The sequence below is a fragment of the Panthera leo genome, chromosome C2 (genome assembly GCF_018350215.1).
Source record: "Panthera leo isolate Ple1 chromosome C2, P.leo_Ple1_pat1.1, whole genome shotgun sequence".
In the NCBI taxonomy this organism is placed as follows: Eukaryota; Metazoa; Chordata; class Mammalia; order Carnivora; family Felidae; genus Panthera; species Panthera leo.
The window spans coordinates 72,151,935-72,177,483 of NC_056687.1; the positions used below are offsets into that span (position 1 = coordinate 72,151,935).

At 37.9% G+C, this 25,549-nt stretch overlaps 2 protein-coding genes and 1 pseudogene across 7 annotated transcripts in view; 1 reads left to right on the forward strand and 2 right to left on the reverse strand.

Annotated features, from left to right (window-relative positions):
* The window catches only part of SENP5 (SUMO specific peptidase 5), a 48,712-nt gene that overhangs the window by 18,878 nt on the left and 4,285 nt on the right, over nucleotides 1-25,549 (forward strand). For 3 of the 6 annotated variants that reach the window (XM_042903737.1, XM_042903739.1, XM_042903736.1), the window contains exons 2-7: nucleotides 1,370-2,898; nucleotides 10,919-11,024; nucleotides 11,155-11,293; nucleotides 11,548-11,595; nucleotides 14,292-14,369; nucleotides 23,255-23,392. In XM_042903737.1, coding sequence (XP_042759671.1) covers nucleotides 1,401-2,898; nucleotides 10,919-11,024; nucleotides 11,155-11,293; nucleotides 11,548-11,595; nucleotides 14,292-14,369; nucleotides 23,255-23,392 — 2,007 coding nt within the window. In that variant the 5' untranslated portion in view covers nucleotides 1,370-1,400. Of the gene's footprint in view, nucleotides 1-1,109; nucleotides 1,226-1,369; nucleotides 2,899-10,918; nucleotides 11,025-11,154; nucleotides 11,294-11,547; nucleotides 11,596-13,983; nucleotides 14,052-14,291; nucleotides 14,370-23,254; nucleotides 23,393-25,549 lie in introns of those variants that run through there. The other 3 variants (XM_042903740.1, XM_042903738.1, XM_042903741.1) reach the window with 3 other exon arrangements.
* LOC122198880 lies at nucleotides 8,136-8,530 on the reverse strand (annotated as a pseudogene).
* NCBP2 (nuclear cap binding protein subunit 2) overlaps nucleotides 9,134-25,549 on the reverse strand; it is a 33,799-nt gene continuing 17,383 nt past the window's right edge. Inside the window, exon 5 of the mRNA XM_042903743.1 lies at nucleotides 9,134-9,214. Within this exon, the coding sequence (XP_042759677.1) occupies nucleotides 9,211-9,214 (4 nt within the window). The 3' untranslated portion in view covers nucleotides 9,134-9,210. The remainder of the gene's footprint in view (nucleotides 9,215-25,549) is intronic.

Sequence of the window (25,549 nt, forward strand, 5' to 3'; positions counted from 1 at the left end):
CCGTGAGATCATGACCTGAGCCGAAGCTGGACACTCAACCGACTGAGCCACCCAGGCACCCTTTCTTGTCTGCTTTTTAATTTTCTTTGTCCGTGAGAGTTTTTCCCTTCTTAAAACCCATTTCTGTCATCTTAATGGGATTTGGAGAGGGAACTGAGGTAAACATGTGCTCAGTCCTCTTTTTTTTTTTTCCCAGAGAAAACTGATGCACAAAAAAGTAATACAACTTTTCTTAATAAGCTAATAGCAAGCTGAAATTAGATTATTAGTTTTTTGATTCATAGTCTATTATTTCTTCTGCCCCACCACCCACAACAGCCGACACCTTTCATTCTGCACTGAAGAGCCTTCAGTAGTGCTAGATCTTATTAAATCTGAGGAGGGATCCTGTTTGGTTTTTGACTATCATTTTCATCTATCATTCCTAATAAGTGTGTCCCCGAACTTCATATATGCGTGTGTGTGCGTGTGCTTTTTTACTTAGATTCACTTGAGAATCAGAACCCTAACTGTGTGAGAGCACCTAATGGGCTCATATCCCTGCATAGTCACTCAAAGTTTTTGACTGACTGACAAAGAGGAAGCTGGTTTCCCTCTTGAGGTACTGATGTTGCTTGCATTGTCTGCCTCTAGATGTCTATACCCAGCAAAAGTATTGCCCTTCCTTTCTAAGATTTGATGTATAGAACACACTCTTTTAAAAAAAAAAATCTTTTAATGTTTATTTACTTTTGAGACAATGCAAGAGACAGAGTGCAAACAGTTGGAGGGGCAGACAGAGGGAGACACAGAATCCGAAGTGGGTTCCAGGCTCTGAGCTGTCAGCCCAGAGCTTGACGCGGGGCTCAAACTCCCGAACTGTGAGATCATAACCTGAGCTGAAGTCGGACCCTTAACCGACTGAGCCACTCAGGCACCCCTAGAACACACTCTTTTTATATGGAATCAGTTTTAAATGGTATGTGGTCCCCCCTCCTTCCCCATCCTTCATTTTACAAATGAGAACACAGAATTTGGGTGACTGACTTAAAGTCACTTAGCTAACAAGAAGCAGTGTCAACACTGACCGATTTTCTTCTGACTTCCTACCCTGTTTACTCCATCAGAAATTGATTGCATATTGGGAAATGATCTTGACATTTCTGTCAGAGTCAGCTATACCAAATGGGGTCATGTGAGAGTATTCATGTCTTCCAGTTTTCACTGTGGGGAAAACCTTAATCAGGTAAGGATTTCGTTATGTCTGATAGTCTAAATTGCACTTCATAGGCTTTTTTTTTGCCCCTAAGAGTTTTCTAACTTCTAATGCTGTGATTATATCTTAATGACATTTTTAGGGTAAATGTGTAACTCTTCTTTCTCTTCACAGCTGCATCAAGATCTCATTATGCATCAGAAAAATGAAAAAACAGAAGAAAATTTTATGGAGGAAAGGAATCCACTTAGCCTTTTCTGAGAAATGGAATACTGGATTTGGAGGCTTTAAGAAGTTCTGCTTTCACCAACACTTGTGCATTCTGAAAGCCAAATTGGGAAGGCCAGTTATTTGGAGCAGGCAGCTGAGGCATTTCCAGTGCAGAAAGAAGGCCCTTCAAATCCAGAAGACATGGATCCAGGATGCACCTTTTTTTGCTAAGGCAAAGTCCAGTGTGGCTCTTCAGAATGTTAGTACTTTGCCCTCTAAAGTGAAAAGAAAAGACTCTAAACACTTCATTTCCTCCTCAAGGACCCTCCTGAAACTCCAAGCAGAGAGGCTGCTATCATCAACAAAGAACTCTGACCATGAATACTGTGGAGATAAAAGTCTCTTGAAGGCGGTTGCGGACTTACCAGCGAATAGTGTTTTAGGTCAGGTCAGTGGTCACAGACCTAGGACGGAGCCACAAGCTTCTGACTTTCCCATGAAGTTCAATGGGGAGAGCCAAAGTCCAGGTGAGAGTGGCACAATTGTGGTCACCTTGAGCAACCATAAGAGAAAGCGCTTTTGTTATGGCTGCTACCAAGGGCTGGAGCACCACAGGAATGGGGGACCCCTGATTCCAAAAAAGTTTCAACTTAACCAACATAGAAGAATAAAAGTATCTCCTCTTATGATGTATGAGAAATTATCCATGATTAGATTTCGGTACAGGATTCTCAGATCCCAGCACTTCAGAACAAAAAGCAAAGTTTGCAAGCTAAAAAAAGCCCAGCGAAGCTGGGTGCAGGTCACTGGGGACCATCAAGAGACCCTTAGGGAAAACAGTGAGGGTGGCAGTTGCAGCCCATTCCCTTCCCCAGAACCTAAAGACCCTTCTTGTCGGCATCAACCATACTTCCCAGATATGGACAGCAATGCTGTGATGAAGGGAAAGAACTCTCATGTGCCTGATGGCCACACTAAAGGAAGCCCTTTCTTGGGCAAGGAGCTTAGTTTAGATGAAGCATTCCCTGACCAACAGAATGGTAGTGTCACATACACCTGGGACCAGTCACCCTGTTCTCCTAAGTGGGAGTGTACAGAGCTGATTCATGATATCCCCTTATCAGAACATGATTCTAGTAACATGTTTATCTCAGAAAACGAAAGAGAAGTTATGACTCTGGGTCAGGAAAATCGGACAAGTACTGTCAGTGATGACAGAGTAAAACTGCCCATGTCTGGGGCAGATCAGTCTGTGAGTGATGTAGATGGGCCTGTGTCCGAAAAGACTGAGAGCTCATGCCAGATGGATGAGGATGGATCTCTCAAGCAGAACATTCTTAGTTCTAAGTTGCTGGACCACCCTTACTGTAAAAGTCCACTGGAGGCTCCTCTGACATGCAGTGGACTCAAACTCGAAAATCAAGCAGGAGGTGGGAGGAACAGTCAGAAAGCATCTCCTGTGGATGACGAACAGCTGTCAATCTGCCTTTCTGGTACGCACTCTTCCTTTATTCTCCCTCAACCTGCGGCCCACACTTGCTGTCCATTATCTTTCTTTCTTTGTTCTTTTTTTAAGTTTGTTTCTTTTTGAGAGACAGAATGAGTTGGGGGAGGGGCAGAGAGAGGGGGAGAGAGAGAATCCCAATCAGGCTCCGTACTGTTCCCACGGAGCCCGATGTGGAGCTCAAACTCACAAACCATGAGATCGTGACCTGAGCCAAAACCAAGAGTTGGATGCCTAACCGACTGAGCCACCCAAGTGCCCCCCATTATCTTTTCTGGGAGATTCCTGTTTTTTCCTTCCACACATGGATTTCCCTGTAAGCATTTAGACATTCTTCTTTGAAGTCTTCTATATTGCTGTATTATGGAGATGTTCAATACTTTAAGTTTTGGTTGATGATATTTGTGTTGCTTCCAGTTGTTTTCTTCTATAAATGATAGTGCAATGAAACTACTTCTATATACTTTAACAGTTTTTTCTCTAAGTTAAATTTGTAGTAGTGGAATTGATGATGAACAAATACACTTAAAATTTTAAGAGAATTGTGAAATTATCCTCCAAAAAGTTGAACCAGTTTACACTTGTTAAAATTTACTAATCTTCTCTTCTAGATCACCTGAGAGTTGTTTTGATTTGTGTTTGAACATCTTTTTCTGTGTTTCTTGGCCATCTTTGGTTTGTATATAATTTTCCTTTGCCTAGAAGTTCCTATATGCCAGGCACTGTGCTAGTTCTGAGACTGTGGCAGTGAGCAACAGTGATTCCTACCTTGTTAAATTTTAATTACAGATGTCCTAAGAGTTTAAGTTTTTCCTTCCCCAAAGGTAAAAGTACCCTGACTTTGAGTGTGGTAATTTCGCTTAAAGGAAATTATCAATTCTTCATTGTGAAACTTATCTATCTTTAATGGCTTCAAGTTTTTACGTCATACTTTAAAAAGTCTTCTTGTCAAAATCTACCCCATGAGTAAGCTGGTGTAAACATTTTTGGAAGACAATATGGCAATATTAGTCTTTGACCCATTCCCCTTCTTGCAGTTTATCCAAAATAAGAATATATTTATTTGTATAGGGACATTACTTATAGTATTGTCCTGGTGGTAAAAAAACTGGAGACAACTGGAGCACCTGGGTGGCTCAGTCAGTTGAGCGTCCGACTTCGGCTCAGGTCATGATCTCGTGGTTCGTGAGTTCGAGCCCCATGTTGGGCTCTGTGCTGACAACTCAGAGCCTGGAGTATGCTTTGGATTCTGTGTCCCCCCTCTCTCTCCGCCCACCCCTACTTGCTCTCTGTCTCTCTCTGTCTTTCAAAAATGAATAAACATAAAAAAAATTTTTTTTTTTTTATAAAAACGAAACAAAACTGGAGACAACCAAAAAAAAGTTTCTATGGAAGTATAAATTACAGCACATCTGGGCAATAGTACATTATGAAGCTGTTAAAAAGTTCAGTCTATATTTTGAACTGAAAGCTGTCTACATAAAGTGAAAAAAGCAAGTTGCAAAACAGAATGATGCCACTTTGTTAAGAGATATACACACAAATGGAGCATATGAATAGAAGTGTGCACACACATTTGTATCGGCCACATCTGGAAATATATATCAAATTGTTATAAAGGGCTTTTCTGGGGAATTAGGAGAATTACTTCTTGGTGGTTTAAACAATTCTGAGCACTTTGTTTTCTTAACCATTAAGTATGTATAGAAAGTTTTTCTCCACAAAAAGACACAGAGTAGTACAGAGTCCTAGCAAATCTTTAAAAACAAAACAGTTTCTGTTGTTTATACTGTCTTAGAATAGGGAAAGGCAAATTCTCTACTATAAAGTTAGCAAAACCATATAATACATAAACCTGAAAAAGTAAGCATTTACACGTAGATACCAATTAACTTAAAGAGATGTAGCACTTCCAAAAGCAATTGATCAATTGACTAATGGCATACAGTAAGACTGTAGTGTGACATGAGGAAGTAGGCATTTTTACAGAATGCACACTTGGTGATCTGCAAAGTAATTCATTATTTTAATAGACTGAGGAAAGAAGAACCAGAAGAACCATTTTTGGGGTTTTACTTAGCATCTCCGTGCTGATTGAAAAGGGTTGAAGGCAGAGCAACAGCTACTGCCCATCACAGCCCTCCCTGCACCAGCAAAAAAAAAAAAAAATTACCCGAGTAGAGATAAGCCCACAATCTATCACCAAATATGAGGAAAGCCAGCACAATGAAAAGGACAAATTCAACAAATAAAGGAACTAAACCTGAATAATCAGGATTAATAGAGCAATTAGAATAGGAATCCATACGGGACAATCAGTATAGTGAATGCTCCTTTAACTGACTTCTATAGCATTAGTTAATACTAAGTTCCATGGCATGGTGAATGCTGGCTTTTCTCTAATAGAACTACACATGTTCACTGCAGTAGATTGATACACTTATCAAGAGCCAGTTGTACTTACTACAGTTTACTTACTGTTTTATAATTGTAAATATTGCATAAAACTGGTTTTGGAAGGAAAAAAAATAGATTCCTATGTCAGTATATTCCAGGTAGATTAAAAATTTAACCAATTAGAAACAAACACACAAACCTGTACACAGATGTTCATAGCATCATTATTCATCATAGCCAAAAAGTAGAAACAATGCAAATGTCCATCAACTGATGAACAAGTAAGTAAAATTTGGTATTTTATACAATGGGATATTCTGGCATAAAAAGGAATGAAGTACTGCTGTATGTTTCAGTGTGGATGAACCTTGAAAACATGCTAAGTAAAAAGAGCCAGGCACAAAAGGCCACATACTGTGTGATTCTATTGATTTGGAATGTCCATGGTAGGCAAATATAGAGATAGAAAGTAGGTTAATAGTTGCCAGGGGCTGTAGAGAGGAAGTAATGAGGAGTGACTCCTAACTGGTACAAAGTTTCTTGTGGAGTAATGAATGTTACTAAATTAGGTGATAGTAATGGTTGGACAACTCTGAATTTCCCCCCCCCCCCAAAAAAAAAAAATGAATTTTACACTTTAGAAGAGTAATTTTTTGTGGTATGTGAATCACGGGTCAGTAAAGCTATTAAAGAGAACACATTTTATAACACCATTTTATAATTTCACATTAATAATACATTTAATAATTTTCTTATTTTTTTGAGAGAGTGTATGTGCAGAGATGGGACAGAGGGAGAGAGAGAGAATCCCAAGCAGGCTTAATGCCCAGCGTAGATCCCAGTCTCACCATGAGATCATGACCTGAGCCAAAATCAAGAGTCAGACATTCAATCAACTGAGCTACCCAGGCGTCCCAATAATACATTTTAAAGCCTGATAGGAAACTCAGACGCAATATACCAGTTTGACTCCATAAACACTAAAGCTGCGTGTGTATATAAGAAGTCATTAATGAAAATTTAGAACTTTTAGATATGCATGTCCTTTGACCCAGAGATTTAACTTTTAGTGAGTGTGTTGTGAGGAAACAACAGAACCAGGATATATCAAGGGCTTTAGTTGTGACATTAATTGGAGAGCTAAAAAATTAACAAATGGTCCCCAGTAGGGAATTGTTTATGGCATACCCATTTACTGGGTTACTAGATTGTTTTGAATTGGCCTAGGGAAAAAAAATTCCATAGTGTATTGAATAGGGTAAAATAACTTCAAAAAGAGAAACTAGAGTGCTCCTTACATGTTGAATAAATAATGTTCATATTAAAGGGCATAAAAGTTCTAAAGGAATTACAGGATGATTGCCATTTTATTTTAAAATATTTATGGTCATGTATTAGAAAAAAAATACTGGGGCACCTGGGTGGCTCAGTTGGTTCGGTGTCCAACTTCGGGTCAGGTCATGGTCTCACGGCTTATGATTTTGAGCCCCATGTGGGGCTCTGTGTTGACAGCTCAGAGCCTGGAGCCTGTTTTGGATTCTGTGTCTCCCTCTCTCTCTGCCCCTCCCCCACTTGCGCTCCGTCTTTCCCTCTCTCTCAAAAATAAATAAATATAAAAAAAAAAAAATCCTGGGCCCGTGGGTAGCTCAGTCGATTGAGCACTGAGCGTCTGACTCTTGATTTAGGCTTCGATTTACATCAAAATGAATTCCAACTGTAAATAAAAGGTTTAGTTAATAGTTCTAATATTATTTGAGTGATCTTTTCCCTATGGTTATGAGTTGCTACCTGTTATTAGGTCTCTTTCTGGATTTGGTTTTTCAATTTCTATACTAGTAGTAGTCTGTCTTAATTCTAGTAGTTTTATAATTTTTTTTAAAAAGTTTATTTTGACAGTGTGTGTGAGCAGAGGAGGGGCAGAGAATCCCAAGTAGGCTCTGTGCTATCAGCACAGAGCCCGGCGAAGGGCTCACACTCACAAACCATGAGATCGTGCCCTGAGCCAAAATCCAGGGTGGGACGCTTAACCAGTGGAGCCACCCACGTGCCCCAGTTTTATAATTTGATGGGAGTAGGCCCTTCTCCTCTCTTGCCCTCCCTTATTCACCTCTCCTCTTTAATTCTTTTCAAAAATTTCTAGGAATTTCTCATGTTTTGGTCCCAAGATGAATTTTAGATTTTTCAATTAAACAAACAAAAATAATGGCTTTGATTGGTATTGCATCACATTTATAGACTAAGGGGAAATTACATTTATTACAATACTGAGTTTTCCTGTCTAAAAACAAAGAATTACTCCATTTATTGACCTATGTCCTTTCACCAGAATTTTGTGCTTTTCACTTAGGCTTGCACATTTCTTAAGTTTAGTCTTAGCTATTTCATGCCTTATTTTGTCATTAAGATTTTGTTTTAAGTAATCTCTGCATCTAATGTTGGGCTCGAACCTACAACCCTAAGATCAAGAGTGGCATGCCCCACTGAGCCAGCCAGACGCCCCATGCCTTCCTTATTTTTGATGGGACCTTTCTGACATGTGTATTGTATTTTGTTGAAGAAGCAAATGGTTCCATTTCTTGTATGCACAACACAACCTCATTCCACATTCATGGTGGGATGTGACCTGTCAATTGCCTTTAGAAAAAACTATCCACATTTGGTTTAAGATGAGCAATTTAACTTCTGAAATAACACTTCAGGTTTTGTTTTTCATATTATTTCCTTTTGTGGGTTTTTTTTTTTTTAATTCTTAGTTTATTAATCCTCTCATGAAGGATTTCTGCAGTATTTATCTGCACAATCACCACAGATAAAGTCACTGTAGAATCTTTACTCCTTTTTGCTGGCACCAACATTGGCTTTTGCAGTCCCCCTGACTTTCTGCATTCTGTTCTTGTGTTCTTTTGTTGTTTTCTTGAGGTCTTTTTCTTTTCATACAGGCCGTCTTACAAGACTGTGGGTTCGTTTTTCTTTGCATAATCCAAGGACTCATAAATCATGCCAAAGCCAGTCGCCTTGCCACCACCAAAATGGGTTCTGTATCCAAATACAAAGATGACATCTGATGTGGTCTTGTACATTTTGGCTATTTTTCCCCAAATTTCTGACGTAGGTACTTTTGCCTTTTCCAGATGAAGAACATCAGTGACCACTTGTTTCTGCTGAAGTAGTGGACTGGTCATGAACTTGCTGGTCCCAACAGTTACTGTTGTTGTGTTGTTCATGATGGGTGAGCTTCTAGCAGCCAGGGGGGAAGAGTTACTACCTTTTGTTACTACCTTTTGTGCTGGCAGATGGACTATAATTTGAATTCTAGTTTTTGTTTTCTTTTTCCCCTAACATTTTATCATTTCTTTCTTGGTCACATTGAAGTTTTAGTACTATGCCAAATGCATTTTTCCTTTTTGGTTCATTAGTTTGTGAATGCAAGTGGGTAAAAAATAATGGGTTTAATTCTCATCTTAAGAAGCCATTTTCTGGGTAATTCTTGGCCAGGGGGTATTAAAAGGAAAAGATGCAGTGAAGAACAAGTTGCTTTTGTAGAGAAAAGATAATAGGTATCTCCTGCTTTGGAGGCAGCATAGGTTAATAGTTAATGGTTAACTTTCTGTGGTCATATAACCTATAATCAGAATCTTACTCTGCCATATGCTACTTAAGGGTTCTTGGGAAAGTTACTTAACCTCCCTAAGCTTCCTACCTCCATTGGTAAAGTAGGGATGCTATCTAACACAGGGTAGTTAAAAGGATGAGATGTAGTAGTGCTTGGTTTATGATAATGCTATTTGAATGCAGTTTTACTTCTGGTCCCAGTGAGATGTGTGTACCAATAAGACATTGTCCTCTAGGGTTCTCCTTGATCATCCGCACAGGACCTTTCTACTGCATTAGAAATCCATGTTTATCATCTGAAAGTGAAAACAAAAATGCGGATAAGAGGAAACAAAAATAACTTAAAATCCCCCCAATACTACCTGCCATAGATAACACTGTTAAGAGGGATACCTCTTTCCTATGATACTAGTTTCGAATTGGGGTCAATATCCCATTGATAGAGGAGACTGCTTTCTTATTTGAAGAGTCTCAGGTTGCTGAGCCTACAGTTTACTCTTTTATTATTAGGGGCATTATTTTTGTATGAAATTTGCTCTTCAAATGCAGTTTCTCAAATGTTGGGATTCCTTATCTTCTATTTGAGTTCATTCTTCCGTGTAGACAGACATAAGGCTGTTCTTAGGTAACCTGTAAACACTTGTTGGCAAATACAAGTTTAGAAGCCCCAAATCTTTACCTCCTTCTCTTATTAAGCTGGAACAAAGGATTCCCTTTCTGTCTTCTTTATGCCTAAAGCCTAGACCAGAACCAGGCATAAACAATCAGCGTTTTCCTGTTTACTATATCCTGACCTTTGCTCTGAAGCCTTTCAAATTGGGAGCCTTCTGGTAGGAGACTAACAAAAGGACGATCTGTTTTTCACACCTTTGTCTGACTCTCCCTCAAAAAAATCCACCCTGTTCTTGGGACAGTTACTCCATTGTTCTCTTTCCTGTCCATTTTGTACTGATGTGTACCAGAGGCCATTCTTGAAGGTAGAAAGGGAACTGGGTAAAATAAGTGGCTAACAGTGCTCATTCTTCCCATCTTAATTCTGGAGACTTTTAGACTGATGGTTAATTAGGTTATTGCTCTCCCCATTCAGCATCAGTGAATGTCCTAAGTCATGTCAGCATTTTTGTAAGCCTTTCTTTCCCTCAGCTTCTGTGTATTTCCTTAGAAATAAAGCCCTGATTTTATTTCCTAGGACCTTTTTAAGTATGTTTGTTCAGTGGGTCCTCGTGGAAGCCATTAAAATGCGTATACATCTTATTTGACCCAACGACTGTCCTATTCTGGCCAAGAAGTCATCCTTTAATTCTGCTTCACCTTTTAAAATATGCTGACACACACTTACCAAATAATAGTGACTGTGATATCAACAAATCCCTCAACAAATTGTGGTTTTTGAAAAGATAACTCCTTTAGGGGCACCCGGGTGGCTCAGTTGGTTGAGCATTCAGCTTCAGCTTAAGTCATGATCTCAGGGTTTGTGATTTCGAGCCCCGCATTGGGCTTGCTGCTGTTAGCTCTGAGCCCGCTTTGGATCCTCTGTAGCCCTGCCACCCCTTCCCCACTCATGCACACATGCGCTGTCTCTCAAAAATAAAAAAATATTTTAAAAAAGAAAACTCCTTTAGTTACCAGATGTGATACACATTTAACCAGGTGATTAAACCATTTTAGATTTCACTCTTTAGAAGGGAAGATTCTTCTTCAAGGTTAAACTACTGAGTGATGTCAATCTTCAGTTTTAGCTAGCCATTTTCTAACAGTGCATCAGTAGCTTTAAAAATCCAATGTGAAATGATACCTTAAGGCATTTCTCTCTGGATTGGAATGGTGAGGGCCTGATCTATTTTATTTTTTTACAAAACATAACTTTTAATTAAAAGATTTCTGTATAGCGTAATGTATAGGTTAGATGTGTGGTAAGTGTTGTGTATAGGTTAAATATTGGGAGAATGACTTTTGCTGAAAATGGTTTTTCCATTGTAATTTCTCTTCCTTTATTTAAGGATTCCTAGATGAGGTTATGAAGAAGTATGGCAGTTTGGTCCCACTCAGTGAAAAAGATGTCCTTGGAAGACTAAAAGATGTCTTTAATGAAGACTTTTCTAATAGGTTTGTCAATAATGCTTAATTTAAGCCCTTGAAAATAAAATTGTTGGCACATGTGACTTTAAAAAAAGAAGATACTTAGTAAATTTAGTGGAACTCGTGTTTCTTTTCTTTCAAAATCTTTCTTTTTCAGAAAACCATTTATCAATAGAGAAATAACAAACTATCGGGCCAGGCATCAAAAATGCAACTTCCGCATCTTCTACAATAAGCACATGCTGGATATGGATGATCTGGCAACTCTGGATGGTCAGAATTGGCTGAATGACCAGGTTAGTGTATTGTAGGTTCTCAGTGTGGAAAAGTTGCAGAGGATGTTGGATAATAAAATATAATTAACCTTTGGCTTGGTCTCATAGTTACGTTTTGAATCAAGGATTCTTTACCCTTACTAAAGCTACTCATTCACCAACCCCAGCATCCAAAAGGTTTGATTACTGTTAACGGGTGTCAGTGTTATTCATTCTGATGGGATGTTCTGAATTGTATAGGGTTAGTAAGCTGGTTTTATGTTGACTTTTTATAGGTCATTAATATGTATGGTGAGCTGATAATGGATGCAGTCCCAGACAAAGTAAGTGAAAGTTACTCTTCAGGAGAGAGAATTCTTGTGTATTAAAATGAGGTTTCTTTTTAACTTGATGTAATTATTTGATATTCCTTCGATTTTTAAAGGTTTTGATTTTATCTTGATCAGGCGCTAACAGGTTGGGCATAGGTTCTAGACAATATTTGAGCATAAGAAAGTCAGATTGCCAGTGTTTTCCTACATGTTTATTTACTTCTGAGAGCGAGCGAGCATGAGCGGGATAGGGACAAAAAGAGGAAACACAGAATCTGAAGTGGGCTTCAGGCTCTGAGGTGTTAGCACAGAGCCTGTCGTTGGGCTTGAACCCACGAACTGCAAGATCATGACCTGAGCGGAAGTCAGACACTCAACCGGACTGAGCCATCCAGGCGTGCCCCACCTTTTTTTTTTTTAAGATTTAATTTAAGATTTAAGTAATCTCTGTACGAGTGGCTTGAATTCACAATCCAAGATCAAGAGTCACACACTCCACCAACTGAACCAGACAGGCACCCCAAGGAGGCTTTTTTAAGGTGTGAAAAAAGTTGGGGCGCCTGGGTGGTTCAGTCATTTGAGCATCCAACTCTGGCTCAGATCATAATCTCCCAGTTGGTGAGTTTTAGTCCTGCATCGGGCTCACTGCTGTCTTTGCAGAGCCCACTTCGGATCCTCTGGCCCCTTTCTCTCTGCCCCTCCCCCCATTCGAACTTGCTCTCAAAAATAAACAACTGAGTATATTTTAAGATCTTATTGGCTTTATTCAAATCATTGATGAATCAGGCAGCATCCCATCTAACAAGTAAAAAGGAGCTTTGAAGAGCTGTACAAAATGGAAGACTTATAAGGCAGAAGGGGGCAGGACAAGGGGGTTATTAGCAAGAGTAGATTGATTGCAGCAAAGTTACCTTACTTGAGGGGAAGACCAGGCCTAACAGGCAGGTTACCTAAGTAGTGCTGAGCAGGTAGTTCTATTAAGATTACAGTCCTGGGAGAGGCTGAAGTTGCAATTAGGTTAGGTATTTTTGGTTTGGTGACATGGGCTAAGCACAAGTCAGCACTAAGTTAGACTCTATTTTGGGTCTGTTGTCTCTTTTTTAACAGTGAGGAGATGCACAAAAAGTGTATTTTTGCTTTAAGTTTTTCAATTTAACTTAAAGTCTTATTCTTTTTAAAGATGTAATAAAGTGGTATTCATTGTCACTTTTTCTTGGATTAATCTTGGGTATTCTGTTCAAATACAGACAAACCCTCCTTAAACTCTAAAATTCCCATAGAGTTTTGTTACTATTAAAATTATTTTTTTTAATTTAATGTGTTAATTTTTCTGAGTATTTAGATTGTCTGATGGGTAACTTTTGATTTCAGTATCTAAAATCTTTCCAAATACTTTTATAAATCTAATAATTTAAACAGATAAATAAATATAATGAGTCGGAGATTCCAACACTTTATGAATATAGGCAAAATGTTTTACAACTTTCCACTTAAAATTGCAATTCTGTTGCATTTTAAATTGGAATCATGAGGTTAATCTGTTGGATTCTCTATTATGTGAAATTCTCTTAATCACCAGAAAGTTTAAACCTAAACACATATTATAGATGACTTTTAACATAAAGGTGTTAATTTTAAGGGTATAATTTACCTTCATTATTTCTACATTATATTTAATTCTGAACCTTCATTGGATTAAAAGGACACTTACAGTCCCCAGACCAGTAGCACCAACATTACCTAGGAATTTACCAGAGATGTAAAAGTTTGAACTCTAACCTACCCCTACTGAATCAGAAACTGGAGGTGGGGCCCAGCAATCTGCTTTCACAAGCTGTCCGGATTCTAATGCACACAGAGTTTGAGAATCACTTTTCTTAGAAATAGCTATTACAAGCTCTTTTTATTGATATCTTAAGCTGCAGAGATCTCAGAACAGTGTGCATTGGGATTTTTTGGAAGGTTTATCAAACCAAACTGTTGAGCTCCACACTCAGTTTCTGCATTAGTAAATGGTCTGGGGTAGGGCCTGAAAATTTGCATTTTAAGAAGTTCCTGGGGATGCTGATACTGCTGATCTGGTGACCACATCCTGAGAACCTCAACACTGAGGGAACATTTTTTTCATCTCAAGCGAATCCATTACTGAGTGAACACATTAAGACCACAATATGTTTACTAGCTCACATGAGCTGATCCTAATTTAGAAGCCAGAAATTTGATGTCAGGACACGATGTTCCATATGACCAGGTTAATTATTTCTGTGCTAGAAATGATCATGTTAAGGCTTTTTAACAGTTATGAAAGCAGGAGTCTGCAAGTCCATATCCTTCAGATGGGGTTAGTTTTGTAATCCATATCCCTTGAGTTCAAGGTAATGTTACCTCATTCTTTCTTAGCCTCTTTCAGTTTTATCACCTGATTTGGAGAGATTTGTCAGGTTGCTTCTCTACTTGATTGGATTCAGGTAATCTATTTATTTACTGTCCCATTCCAGTTCTGACTATAGACCACAGTGTAAGGTTATTCTAAGAAAATTTGGAACAGAATCTTCTGTGAATCAGGTAATGTATTTTCTATAGAAGAAACTTTTCCTCCTTTTGGTCTGTCTTACATACAAGGGTTTTTAAATTTCCATGTTCTTTTGAAGTTAAATCTGGGTACAGCTTAATATAATCTGGGTGCTTATATTTGATGTCTCTTCTAGGTTCACTTCTTCAACAGCTTTTTTCATAGACAGCTGGTAACCAAAGGATATAATGGAGTAAAAAGATGGACTAAAAAGGTATTCACTTTATTTCTTTTTTATTCTAAATGTGAAATGCAAATAAGCCACTTTGAGTTGGAAGGATAACAACTTTAATGTCCATATGATACTGATTAGAAATAGACGCTTAAAAAAAACCCACTCTTTTAATATAATTATTTATTGTTTTTTACATCCTGTTGTTTGAAACACAAGACACTAATAAAACTCCAAGTCTGTCCAGTTGATTGGATTATGCTCTAAATGAAAGCACTGGGCTGGAAGTTAATGGTTCCAGCATTGTCATTAGCTTGCTGTGCAACTTGGACGAGACACTTTATTTGGGCTTCAGAATGCTTCATTTGGGCTTCATAAAACAAAATGATAAAATCAGCATAACCCTTAAAGCTCCTTGCAACCTTAATTTCTCTCTGGAGTCATTTACTAGTGCCAGAAACATTATTTTAAAAGCCCATTTATATTCTGTTTTTGATATTTTGACATAATTACCGAGTTTAGATTCCACAGTTACAGGTTTAGAGATACTGGAGCATTTTGTCTTTTTATACTGGATAGGTTATAGAAAATTAAGAGTAAGTCTTGTCTTGAGTAGTTGTGGATGGAAATAATTTTTTGCAAAGTAAAACACCTGACTGAACATGACTATTTAGGTAATATGTGCAAAGCATTATCAGTAATGCCAAGATAAACATGGCTGAAGGGTACAAATCCAGGGGAATAGATAGAATGAACTCAGGACTCAGACCTGGGTTCAGATCCTGCTGTAGCCACTTAACAAGTTGTAAGACCTTGGGCAGATGACTTAATTCCTCTAAAGCTTCAGTTTCCTCATTTGTCAAATGGTAGTATCACAAGTATTTACCTTGCTGAGAGGATTAAATGAGATAATTTGTGTAAATGACTAAGCACAACAGTAAGAATCATTATATTATGATGGTAGAAACATGGGCAGCAGCTAGTGTAGCTGGAGTACAGAGAGCAAAGAAGAGAATGGCATGAAGTGGACCTGATCTAGTGATGTAGGGCATTAAGGTTTAGATTTTGAATTTTACTCTAAATGTATAGGAATCTATTGAAGAGTTTTTGGTGACATCATCCAATTTGTAGTCTTTGCTCTAGCAGCACTGAAGAAGATGGATTAGTGTGGGAGGAAAGCTGATGTGGGTAGAACAGGAGGCCACTGCAAAGTACCATTAGTGGTACTTTGGATTAGAATGGTAGCAGGATAGATGGGATATGTACATAAATATGATCTAGGAAGTAAAATCAACAGGACTTGGGTGACAGATTGGTTATGGGGATGAAGGAGAAGGAAATGTGAAAGATGACTTCCAAGTACAGTATATGATTATCTTTTCCTCATCTACATAACTCTTCTTGGTTAAGTAGCATCCCACTGTATGGGTATATTTTTTAAATTGACCAGTCCCCTAATAGTTATCCTTAATTTTTCTTGGATAAACACCAATACAGCCTATCCAGTGGTACAAGCCACATACAGGCATACCTTCTTTTATTGTGCTTCACTTTATTGTGCTTCACAGATACTGCGCTTTTTACAAATTGATTTGTGGCAATCCTGCATCAAGTAAGTCTATTGGCGCCGTGTTTCCAACAGCATTTGCTCACGTTGTGTCTTTGTGTCACATTTTGGTAATTCTTGTAGTATTTCAAACTTTATTATTATTATATTTTTTATAGTGATCAGTGATCCTTGATGTTAGTATAGCCATTGTTCTGGGGTGCCACGAACTGTACCCATAGAAGATGACAAACTTATGTATGTTCTGACTGCTCCCCCCACCAACTGTTCCCGTCTCTCTCCCTTTGGGCCTTTCTATTCCCTAGATACACAGCAATATTGAAATTAGACCAGTAACACCACAGTGTGTTCAAGTGAAAGGAAGAGTCCTATGCCTCTCACTTTAAATCAAAAGCTAGAAATTATCAAGTTTAGTGAGGAAGGCATACTGAAAGCTGAGATTGGCTGGAAGCTAGGCCTCCTGTGCCAGACAAGTTGTGAACACAGAAGAAAAGTTCTTGAAGGCTACTCCAATGAACACATGGATGACAAAGTGAAAACAGCCTTATTGCTGATATGGCAAAGGTTTTAGTAGTCTGTATAGAAGATCAAACCAGACAAAACAGTCCCTTACGCCAAAGCCTAATCTAGTGCAAGACCCTGACTGTCTTCAGTTCCGTGAATGCTGAGAGAGATGAGGAGACTGAAAGAAGAAAAATTTGAAGCTAGCGGAGGTTGGCTCATGAGGTTTAAAGAAAGAAGCCGTCTCCATAGTATAAAAGTGCAAGGTGAAGCAGCAGCAGGTGCTGGTGTAGAAGCTGCAGCAAGTTATTTGGAAGATCTGGCTCAGATAATTCATAAAGGTGACGACACTAAGCAACAGATTTTCAGTGTAGATAAAACAGACTTCTATTGGCAGAAGATGCCATCTAGGACCTTAATAGCTAGAGAAGAAAAAGTCAATACTTGGCTTCAAAGGACAGGCTGACTCTCTTGTTAGGTGGGGGCTTATGTGGCTGGTGACTTGAAGTTGAAGCCAGTGCTCATTTACCATTCTGAAAATCCTAAGGCCCTTAAGAATTATGTTAAACCTACTCTGCCTGGGCTCTGTAAATGGAACAACAAAGCCTGGACGACAGCACATCTGTTCACAACATGATTTACTGATTATTTTAAGCCCACTGTTGAGACCTACTACTCAGAAAGATTCCTTTCAAAATAAGACCTGTCATTGACAATGCACCTGGTTACCCTAAGAGCCCTGATGGAGATGTCCAACGAGATTAATATTTTTATGCCTGCATAACCTCTGTTCTGCAGCCCATAGACCAAGGAGTAATTTCAATTTTCAATTCAGATTATTTAAGACATACTTTTTATAAGGCTATAGCTGCCATAGATGGTGTGTGATTCCTCTGATGTATCTGGGCAAAGTAAATTGAAAATCTTCTGGAAAGGATTCACCATTCTAGGTGCCCCATTAAGAACATTTATGATTCATGGGAAGAGGTCAAAATATCAAAATTAACAGGAGTTTAGATGAAGTGGATTCCAACTATCATGGATGACTTTGAGGGTTCAAGACTTTAGTGGAAGAAGTAAATGCAGATGTGGGGGAACTAGCAAGAGAACTAGAAGTGGAGCCTGAAGATGGGACTGAATTGCTACAACCTCTTGATAAAACTTGAATAGATAAGGAGTTGCTTCTTACAGATGAGCAAAGAAAGTGGTTTCTTGAGATGGAATCTGCTCTTAGTAAAGATGCTGTGAGAATTGTTATGGCAACAGAGGATTTAGAATATTATATACATTTAGTTGATAAAGCAGCAACAGGGTTTGAGAAAATGTACACCAATTGTGAAAGAAGTTCTGTGGGTAAAATGCTATCAAACAGCATCACATGCTACAGAGGAATTGTTCGCGAAAGGAAGATTCTATCAGTACTGTAAACTTCATGTTATCCAATTTAAGAAATTACCACAGCCACCCAACCTTCAGTACACTACCATCCCGATCAGTCAGGAGCCATCAACATTTAGGCAAGACCCTCCACCATCAAAAAGATTACAACTCACTAAAAGTGAGTCAGCATTGTTGGTGGTTAGCACTTTTAATAACAAAAAGTATTTTTTATTTAAGGTATGTATATTTTTTGTAGACATAATGCTGCACACTTAATAGGCTACAGTTTGTGTAAACAACTTTTATATGCACTGGGAAACCAAAAAAACTCCTTTGACTCGTTTTATTGCAGTGGTCTGGTACTGAACCCACAATATTTCTGAGGTATGCCTGTATATGCTATATATAAGAAACATAAAAGAAAATGAACAAGAAAGGTTGAAAATAAAGTGACAGTTAAAAAGCATCTAGGCAAATGTAAACCAAAAGAAAGGAGTGATAAATAAAAAGAAGGAATGGCAGTATCAGGAGCAGATGAGGTAGAATTTAAGGTAGAAAGTAAACTGTGTGATAAAATTTCAATATATAGGAGGTGCCTGGGTGGCTCAGTCGGTTGAGTGTCCGACTCTTGATTTTCGTTCAGGTCATGATCTCAGGGTTCCATGGACTCAAGCCCTGCATCGGGTTCCACACTGATGGTGCAAAGCCTGCTTGGGATTCTCTCTCTGCCTCTCTCTCAAAATAAATAAATAAATTCAAAAAAAAAAAGAAGAAGAAGAAGAAGAAAACTAATGGCCATTAAATGCCTTGATCATTAAAGAAAAAATTAAAAACAGAATTTAGTGTTCACTAAATTAGATTACATCAAGATAGATTACAGAATGACCAAGGATTTGAATGCAACAAAAATAAATAAAACAATGGAAATACTAAGAAAACTCCATGAAAGAACTGGTCCATAGGGTAACTGAGTCCATTCTGTGCACAACTTAAAAGTTTATAAAAGAAAAGTGAATTCAGTTACATAAAAATAACTCTGCATTTAAAATAGGAGCAATGTAGGGGCGCCTGGGTGGCTCAGTCGGTTAAGCGTCCGACTTCAGCTCAGGTCACGATTTCGCGGTCCGTGAGTTCGAGCCCCGCGTCGGGCTCTGGGTTGATGGCTCAGAGCCTGGAGCCTGCTTCCGATTCTGTGTCTCCCTCTTTCTGGCCCTCCCCCGTTCATGCTCTGTCTCTGTCTCAAAAATAAATAAACGTTAAAAAAAAAAATAAAAAAAAAAATAATAAAATAAAATAGGAGCAATGTAAAAAGACAAATAGTAAACTAGGGAAAATATTTGCCATTAATGTCACAGAACTGATTTTCTTAATATATAAAGGGCTTATACAAATTGATAAGAAAAAGACTACCAACTCAGCAGAAAAATGGGTGGGTGATATGAATGAAAAGGTTTGTAGTAAAGAAAGGTGTTCTGGAAATAAATTCTTTGTCAGGTCTATGTTTTGTGATTGTTTTCTGTCTATAGCTTTTTTACTTATTTTCTTAACCATGTGTTTTGGTAAAGATTTTTAATTTTGATGATTTCTCCATATGGATATCCAGTTCTTCCAATGTCATTTGCTTGAAAAGACTTCTCTTTCCTAGTTTCATTGCTTTGGTACCATTGTAGAAAATCAGCTGACCACATATGTATGGGTCGATTTCTGCACTTTGTGTTCTTATCCATTGATCTCTGTTATTACGCCAATACCACACTGTCTTGATCACTGTATCTTTAGAGTATATCTTGATATATAGTGTAAGTTGGCCAGCTTTATCCTTTTTCCAGAATGTTTTGGGAATTCCAGGTCATTTGCATTTTCATTTTCATATAAATTTTAGAATCAGCTTGTCTTTTTTTTTTTTTTTTTTTTTTAAACTTGCAGGATTATTTAGTTTGGGGAGAATAAACATCTTAACAATATTAAATCTTCCATTTCCATGTACATCGTACATGTTCCCTTTATTTGGGGTCTTTAATTTTTCTCAGCAATATTTTCTAATTCTTAGTGTACAGGTCTTGCACATATTTTAAAAAAATGTAACCCTGGGCGCCTGGGTGCCTGTTGTTAAGCATCTGACTTCGGCACAGTCACAGTCTCATGGTTCATGAGTTTAAGTCCCACATTGGGTGAGCTTGAGCCCTGCTTCTTTCTTTCTCTCTCCCACTCCCCCTAGATCACTTGCGCCCTCTTTATCTCAAAAACAAAACAACACAAAACATGAAGCACCTGGTTGGCTCAGTCGGTTGAGTGTCGGACTTCAGGTCAGGTCATGATCTCACGGCTTGTGAGTTCGAGCCCCATGTCAGCCTCTGTGCTAACAGCTCAGAGCCTGGAGCCTGCTTCTGATTGTGTGTCTCCCTCGCTTTCTGCCCCTCCCCCACTCACATCCTCCTGTCTCTCTCAAAAATAAACATTAAAAAAAATTATAAAACAAAACATAGCCCTATTTCATATTTCCGAAACTGCTATAAACAGAATTTTTTAAATGCTGTCTTCCAATTGTTTCCTGTTAGCAATAGAAATACAACTTATTTCTGTGAATTGACCTTGTATCCTGTGACCTTGCCAGACTCATTGGTTGTAGGAACTTTTTTGTAGATTGTGAGATTTTCATAGACAATCATGTCTCTAAGTAGTGAGTGTTTTAATTTTCCCTTCCAATTTGTATGCCATTTTTTTTCTTGCCTTATTGCACTGGCTGGGACTTCTATGAGAGGGGACATCTTTGCCTCGTTCTCAGTCTTAGGAGAAAAGCAGTCTTTCACTACTGTTTGTGTTGACAGTTGTAGGGTTTTTTGTAGATACTCTTTTATCAGGTTAAAGAAGTTTTGGTCCTATTCCTAGTTTATGTGACAGTTTTTAACCATAAATGGATGTTGAGTTTTATCAAATACTTTTCCTGCGTCTAAGGACATGATCCTATAGTTTCTCATCTTTAGTCCTTAAATGGGCTCCCAGATGGGAGGAACAGCACCTAATCTGGAGACATAACAGTCTCAGGGCCACAGGATGGCTCTTGAAGCTTCAGCTTGGTCATGACATAAATTCACTTCTATTTACAGAGCACTAGTTAAAGCAAATCACATGACAGGACTACTTTCTTCACCTGGGAGGGACAGTGAAGCCACATGACATCAGGCAGTTCCATATAATCCTTTTTATAGGAAGGGCAACAAATAATTGGGTCAATAATAATACAGTACCCACCACACATACCATTCTTAATTATATGTATAAAGTTATGTATGAGAGATAATGTATTAAAAAGAAGAAAAATCTGGAAAGATATACACTGAAGTGTACTTCTTATCTGTATTTTCTAATTTTTATTTAAAAATTGTTTTCATAGGGGCACCCAGGTAGCTCAGTCGGTTGAGTGTCCAACTCTTGACTTTGGCTTGTGTTGTGATCCCAGGGATGTGGAATTGAGCCCTGTGTTGGGCTCCACACTGAGCACAGAGAATGCTTAAGATTCTCTTTCTCCCCCCACCCCCTCCATGTTTATAGCAGCACTATCAACAATAGCCAAAGTATGGAAAGAGCCCAAATGTCCATCAGTGGGTGAATGGATAAAGAAAATGTGGTTTATATACATAATGGAGTATTACTCAGCAATCAAAAAGAATGAAATCTTGCCATTTGCAACTATGTGGATAGAACTGGAGGGTATTATGCTAAGTGAAATTAGAGAAAGATAAAAATCATAGGACTTCACTCGTATGAGGACTTTAAGAGACAAAACAGATGAACATAAGGGAAGGGAAACAAAAATAATATAAAAACAGGGATGGGGACAAAACAAGAGACTCATAAATATGGAGAACACACTGAGGGTTACTGGAAGGGTTGTGGGAGGGGGATGGGCTAAATGGGTAAGGGGCATTAAGGAATCTACTCCTGAAATCATTGTTTTACTATATGCTAACCAATTTGGACGTAAATTTTTAAAAATAAATAAAATTTAAAAAAAATCTTTACTAACAATAAGAAAATTCTCCCTCTGCCCCCTCCCCTGCTCACACACTTTCTCTCTCTAAAATAAACTAAAAAGACAAAATTGTTGTTATAATTAGGAGAAAGCTTTTTTTTAAATGTTTTTTTCAAGAGACAGAGCATGAGCGGGGTAGGGGCAGAGAGAGAAGGAAACACAGAATCTGAAGCAGGCTCCAGGCTCTGAGCTGTCAGCACAGAGCCCGATGCAGGGCTCAAACTCCTGAACCATTACATCATGCGAAGTCAGACACTTAACTGAGCCACCCAGGCACCCCAGAGTTTCTTTTTAAGAAGAATGTAAATTTGGCCTCATTTAATACTGTTTTTAGATGTGATTCCTTGTTTTAGATACTCAGGATTTGTGCATTGGAAAGGACCAACTGTATTCATGTTTTCTTCTGTCCACCTCACCTGCCAGGTTTATGGATGCAGAAAATGGAAAAGTAGAGGTGCTAAAGTGCTTTGCTCCAAGATCATGTCGACTAGTAGAAGACTCATTTAGAGCAGGACATTATCTGAATATCAGAAAGCAAGGAAGGCTTGAGAAATAGCTTCTAAGAATCTGATGTACTTTAAAATAGCCTTGTGACTGTTTTAACCCAAGGAATCCCTAAAAACTCTCAAAAAAAAACCTGAAAAAAAATTCATTCACAACTTTTACAGATGTTTATTGAGCACCTACTACTTTATCATTCATTCCACAACTGGGATTTTGAGTGGAATAGTAAATATTTCTAGATTGTAAAGGATGTGTAAAGAATTATCAAGGATATTTTTCTCAATTTTATCATCTGGGAAACCTGAGGTAGTGATAATGGTAATAGTTAAGATTCACTGGCTACATAGAATATGTGAAAGCAGTTTTCTGCATCTTAGATGTATTATCTCTCTCAATAATTTCCTAAGGTAGGGGCTGTTGTCTATAGTTTATAGTTGAGGAAATCAAGTCACAAAGAAGCTATGAAAATGACCAAAGTCACCTGGCCAGTAAGTGGAAGAGGTTCTCTTTGAACTTCACCAGACTTACTTCAGAGCCCATGATCTTAACTAGGACACTGAGTTTATAAAAAGAAGGCTTATGGTGCCTGTGCTGTTTTATAATATGATGATTCCTTCCTACATAAGAATTGAGTCAAGGTCAAATATGTACACAAAAGCATAAAAATAAGAGGCTAAGTCACATTAAGCATTTGCAAAGCACAGGTGTAGCAGGTTTGAATGTGAAATGGTGCTTTCTGGATCTTCAGTTTTCTTATTGTGTATTGTAGCTTAGTAGTTACAAGCATGGGCTTTAGATTCAGACCTGGGTTCAGATTTTGGCTTCACCACTTCCTGCTTTTATGACCTCAAACAGGTCAAAGGTCAGTAAATGGAAGCTGTTTCTGCTGTTGTTTTGGATAGTCTGTGGTGATGGCCGCATTTCTTTTTCTTTTTTAATCAGGTGGATTTGTTTAAAAAGAGTCTTCTGTTGATTCCTATTCACCTGGAAGTCCACTGGTCTCTCATTACCGTGACACTCTCTAATCGAATTATTTCATTTTATGATTCTCAAGGCATTCATTTTAAGTTTTGTGTAGAGGTAAGTTAATATACTGCCTGTATTTTTTCATTTATCTTGTGATCAAATAGAACAGAAGTCAGTTATCATAGGGTATCAATTTCTGTCATGAAAACCCTCTAAAATGTTGGCAGAGAAAAAGAACTACAAGAGGAATCCCCGGGTTGGGAGAGGTAGCTGTCTGTGATATGGATCCCACTCTGAGCAACAAGTCTAATTTGGATTTTGTCACATATTTTCCTGCCTCCCTATAAAGCTGCATTTTGAATGGATACAAATCATTTTCCTTGGTTTCTCTTAGGGCTAAAATTGGCTTGTATCTTCAAAATAACTTATGTAGAATGAGTTATAATCAAGAGAATCAGCCAGCAAAATAGGAGAGCTCAACTAATGACAGTTCAACAACATGGTGAGATGCAAGAAAAATCCATAGGTTTCCTGATTTTCTTTCAGTAGCAAGGACCAGTTAAATTTAACTGAAAAAAGAAAGATTCCATTTTCAAAAGCAAACAAAGATATAAACTGACCAGGAGTATATACTCCAGCAAAAATTGTGGAAGTTCTTTAAGAGTAGAGCTCTATATTTAAAGGAAATCTGAGCAGATGGAAAGATAGGTAGGCTCAGTATTGGAAAGAGATCAATTCTTCTCAAACTAATAATATATACCAATTTGCCCCCAATTTCTCAAGAGGATTTTGAATGAAAACTGATAAGCTCATCCTAGAATTCATAGTGCAGAGTTTATTGCATGAACATTGAAGGAAGGAATACTAGAGGCCAAACCATATCACAAAGTTTTAATAATTAAAACTTAGGAATAGACCAGTAGATTGGTGGTACAGCACAGAGAATCTAGGAATAACTGCTGTATATGAGGGAACCTGGTATATGATAAAGTTGGGGAAAGACAGGCTATTCAATATATGCCATTGTGAAAAGTAGCTGTCTATTTGGATCCACATACAGATCCTTCATACTATTTATAAGAACAAATTCCATGTAAAATAATGACCTAAATATAAAATGCAAAACTATAAAAGTTAGAATAAAATATAGAAAATGTTATGTTTTAGATTCAGGAAGGACTTCTTACACAGAGCCATAAAAGCAGAACACCTAAAGGAACAGATTGATAAATTGAACCATACCATAATTTAAAACTTCTGCATGTCCTAAAGTTCAAAGAGAAGGGAAAGACCTGGAGAAAATATGTGAGACATATAATAATCACTACCCAGAAAATATAAAGAACTCCTAAAAAGTAATAAAAGGATTTAAGAGAAATGGATAAAGATTATTCAAATAAGTAATTTTTAGGAAAAATGCAAATAGCCTTGAAACATATGGAGAGATGCTTAGTCTTATCAAATACAGGAAATGCAAATGAAAACTACATCAGGGCTTCATTTTTTGCCCATTAGGCAAGTTTGATGTATTCAGGTGTTCATTAGGTGTAAGGAAACCAGCTTTCATTTTTTCTGGTGGAGTATATGAATTAATATAGCTAGCCACTTAGGGGAGTTGAAATCCTGATCAGTTCTAAGTGCCTTATAAATTTATAAAAGATGTATGTGTATCCTAGGGATTCCTGGCTGGCTCAGTCCTTGGGGTACACTCTTTATCTCAGGGTTGTGTGAGTTCAAGCCCCATGTTGGGCGTGAAGCCTACTTAAAAGAAAGAAAATATATATCCTATTGAATACCAGTTCTATTTCTTGGTATATAAAAATGCTTGTGTATGTATGTGCACAGTGATAGGGCATGCACCAGAATGTTGACTGCAGCAGCATTACTGATAGTAAAAACGAAACAAAACAAAACAAAAACCAAAAAAAACCCACCTAAATTTAGCTCTACCAACAGAATAGCTAAGTACACTATAGTACATTCATACTATTAAACTGGCCATAGATCATAGATCTAGATCATAGATCTAGATCATAGATCATAGAATATAGATCTCCATGTTCTAAATAACATGGAAAGATCTCCAAGACCTATTGGGTTTTAAATAGCCAGTTGCAGAGTAATAGAGTATATGTTTATGGGAAGAAAATACATATGTGCATGTATGTATGTATATATGTGTGTGTGGTAGTATGTGCATAAACACAGTTGTATACATGTACATACAAATATTCCACCTTCGGTGTGGTTGGTTTAATTCCTGTTACCTCT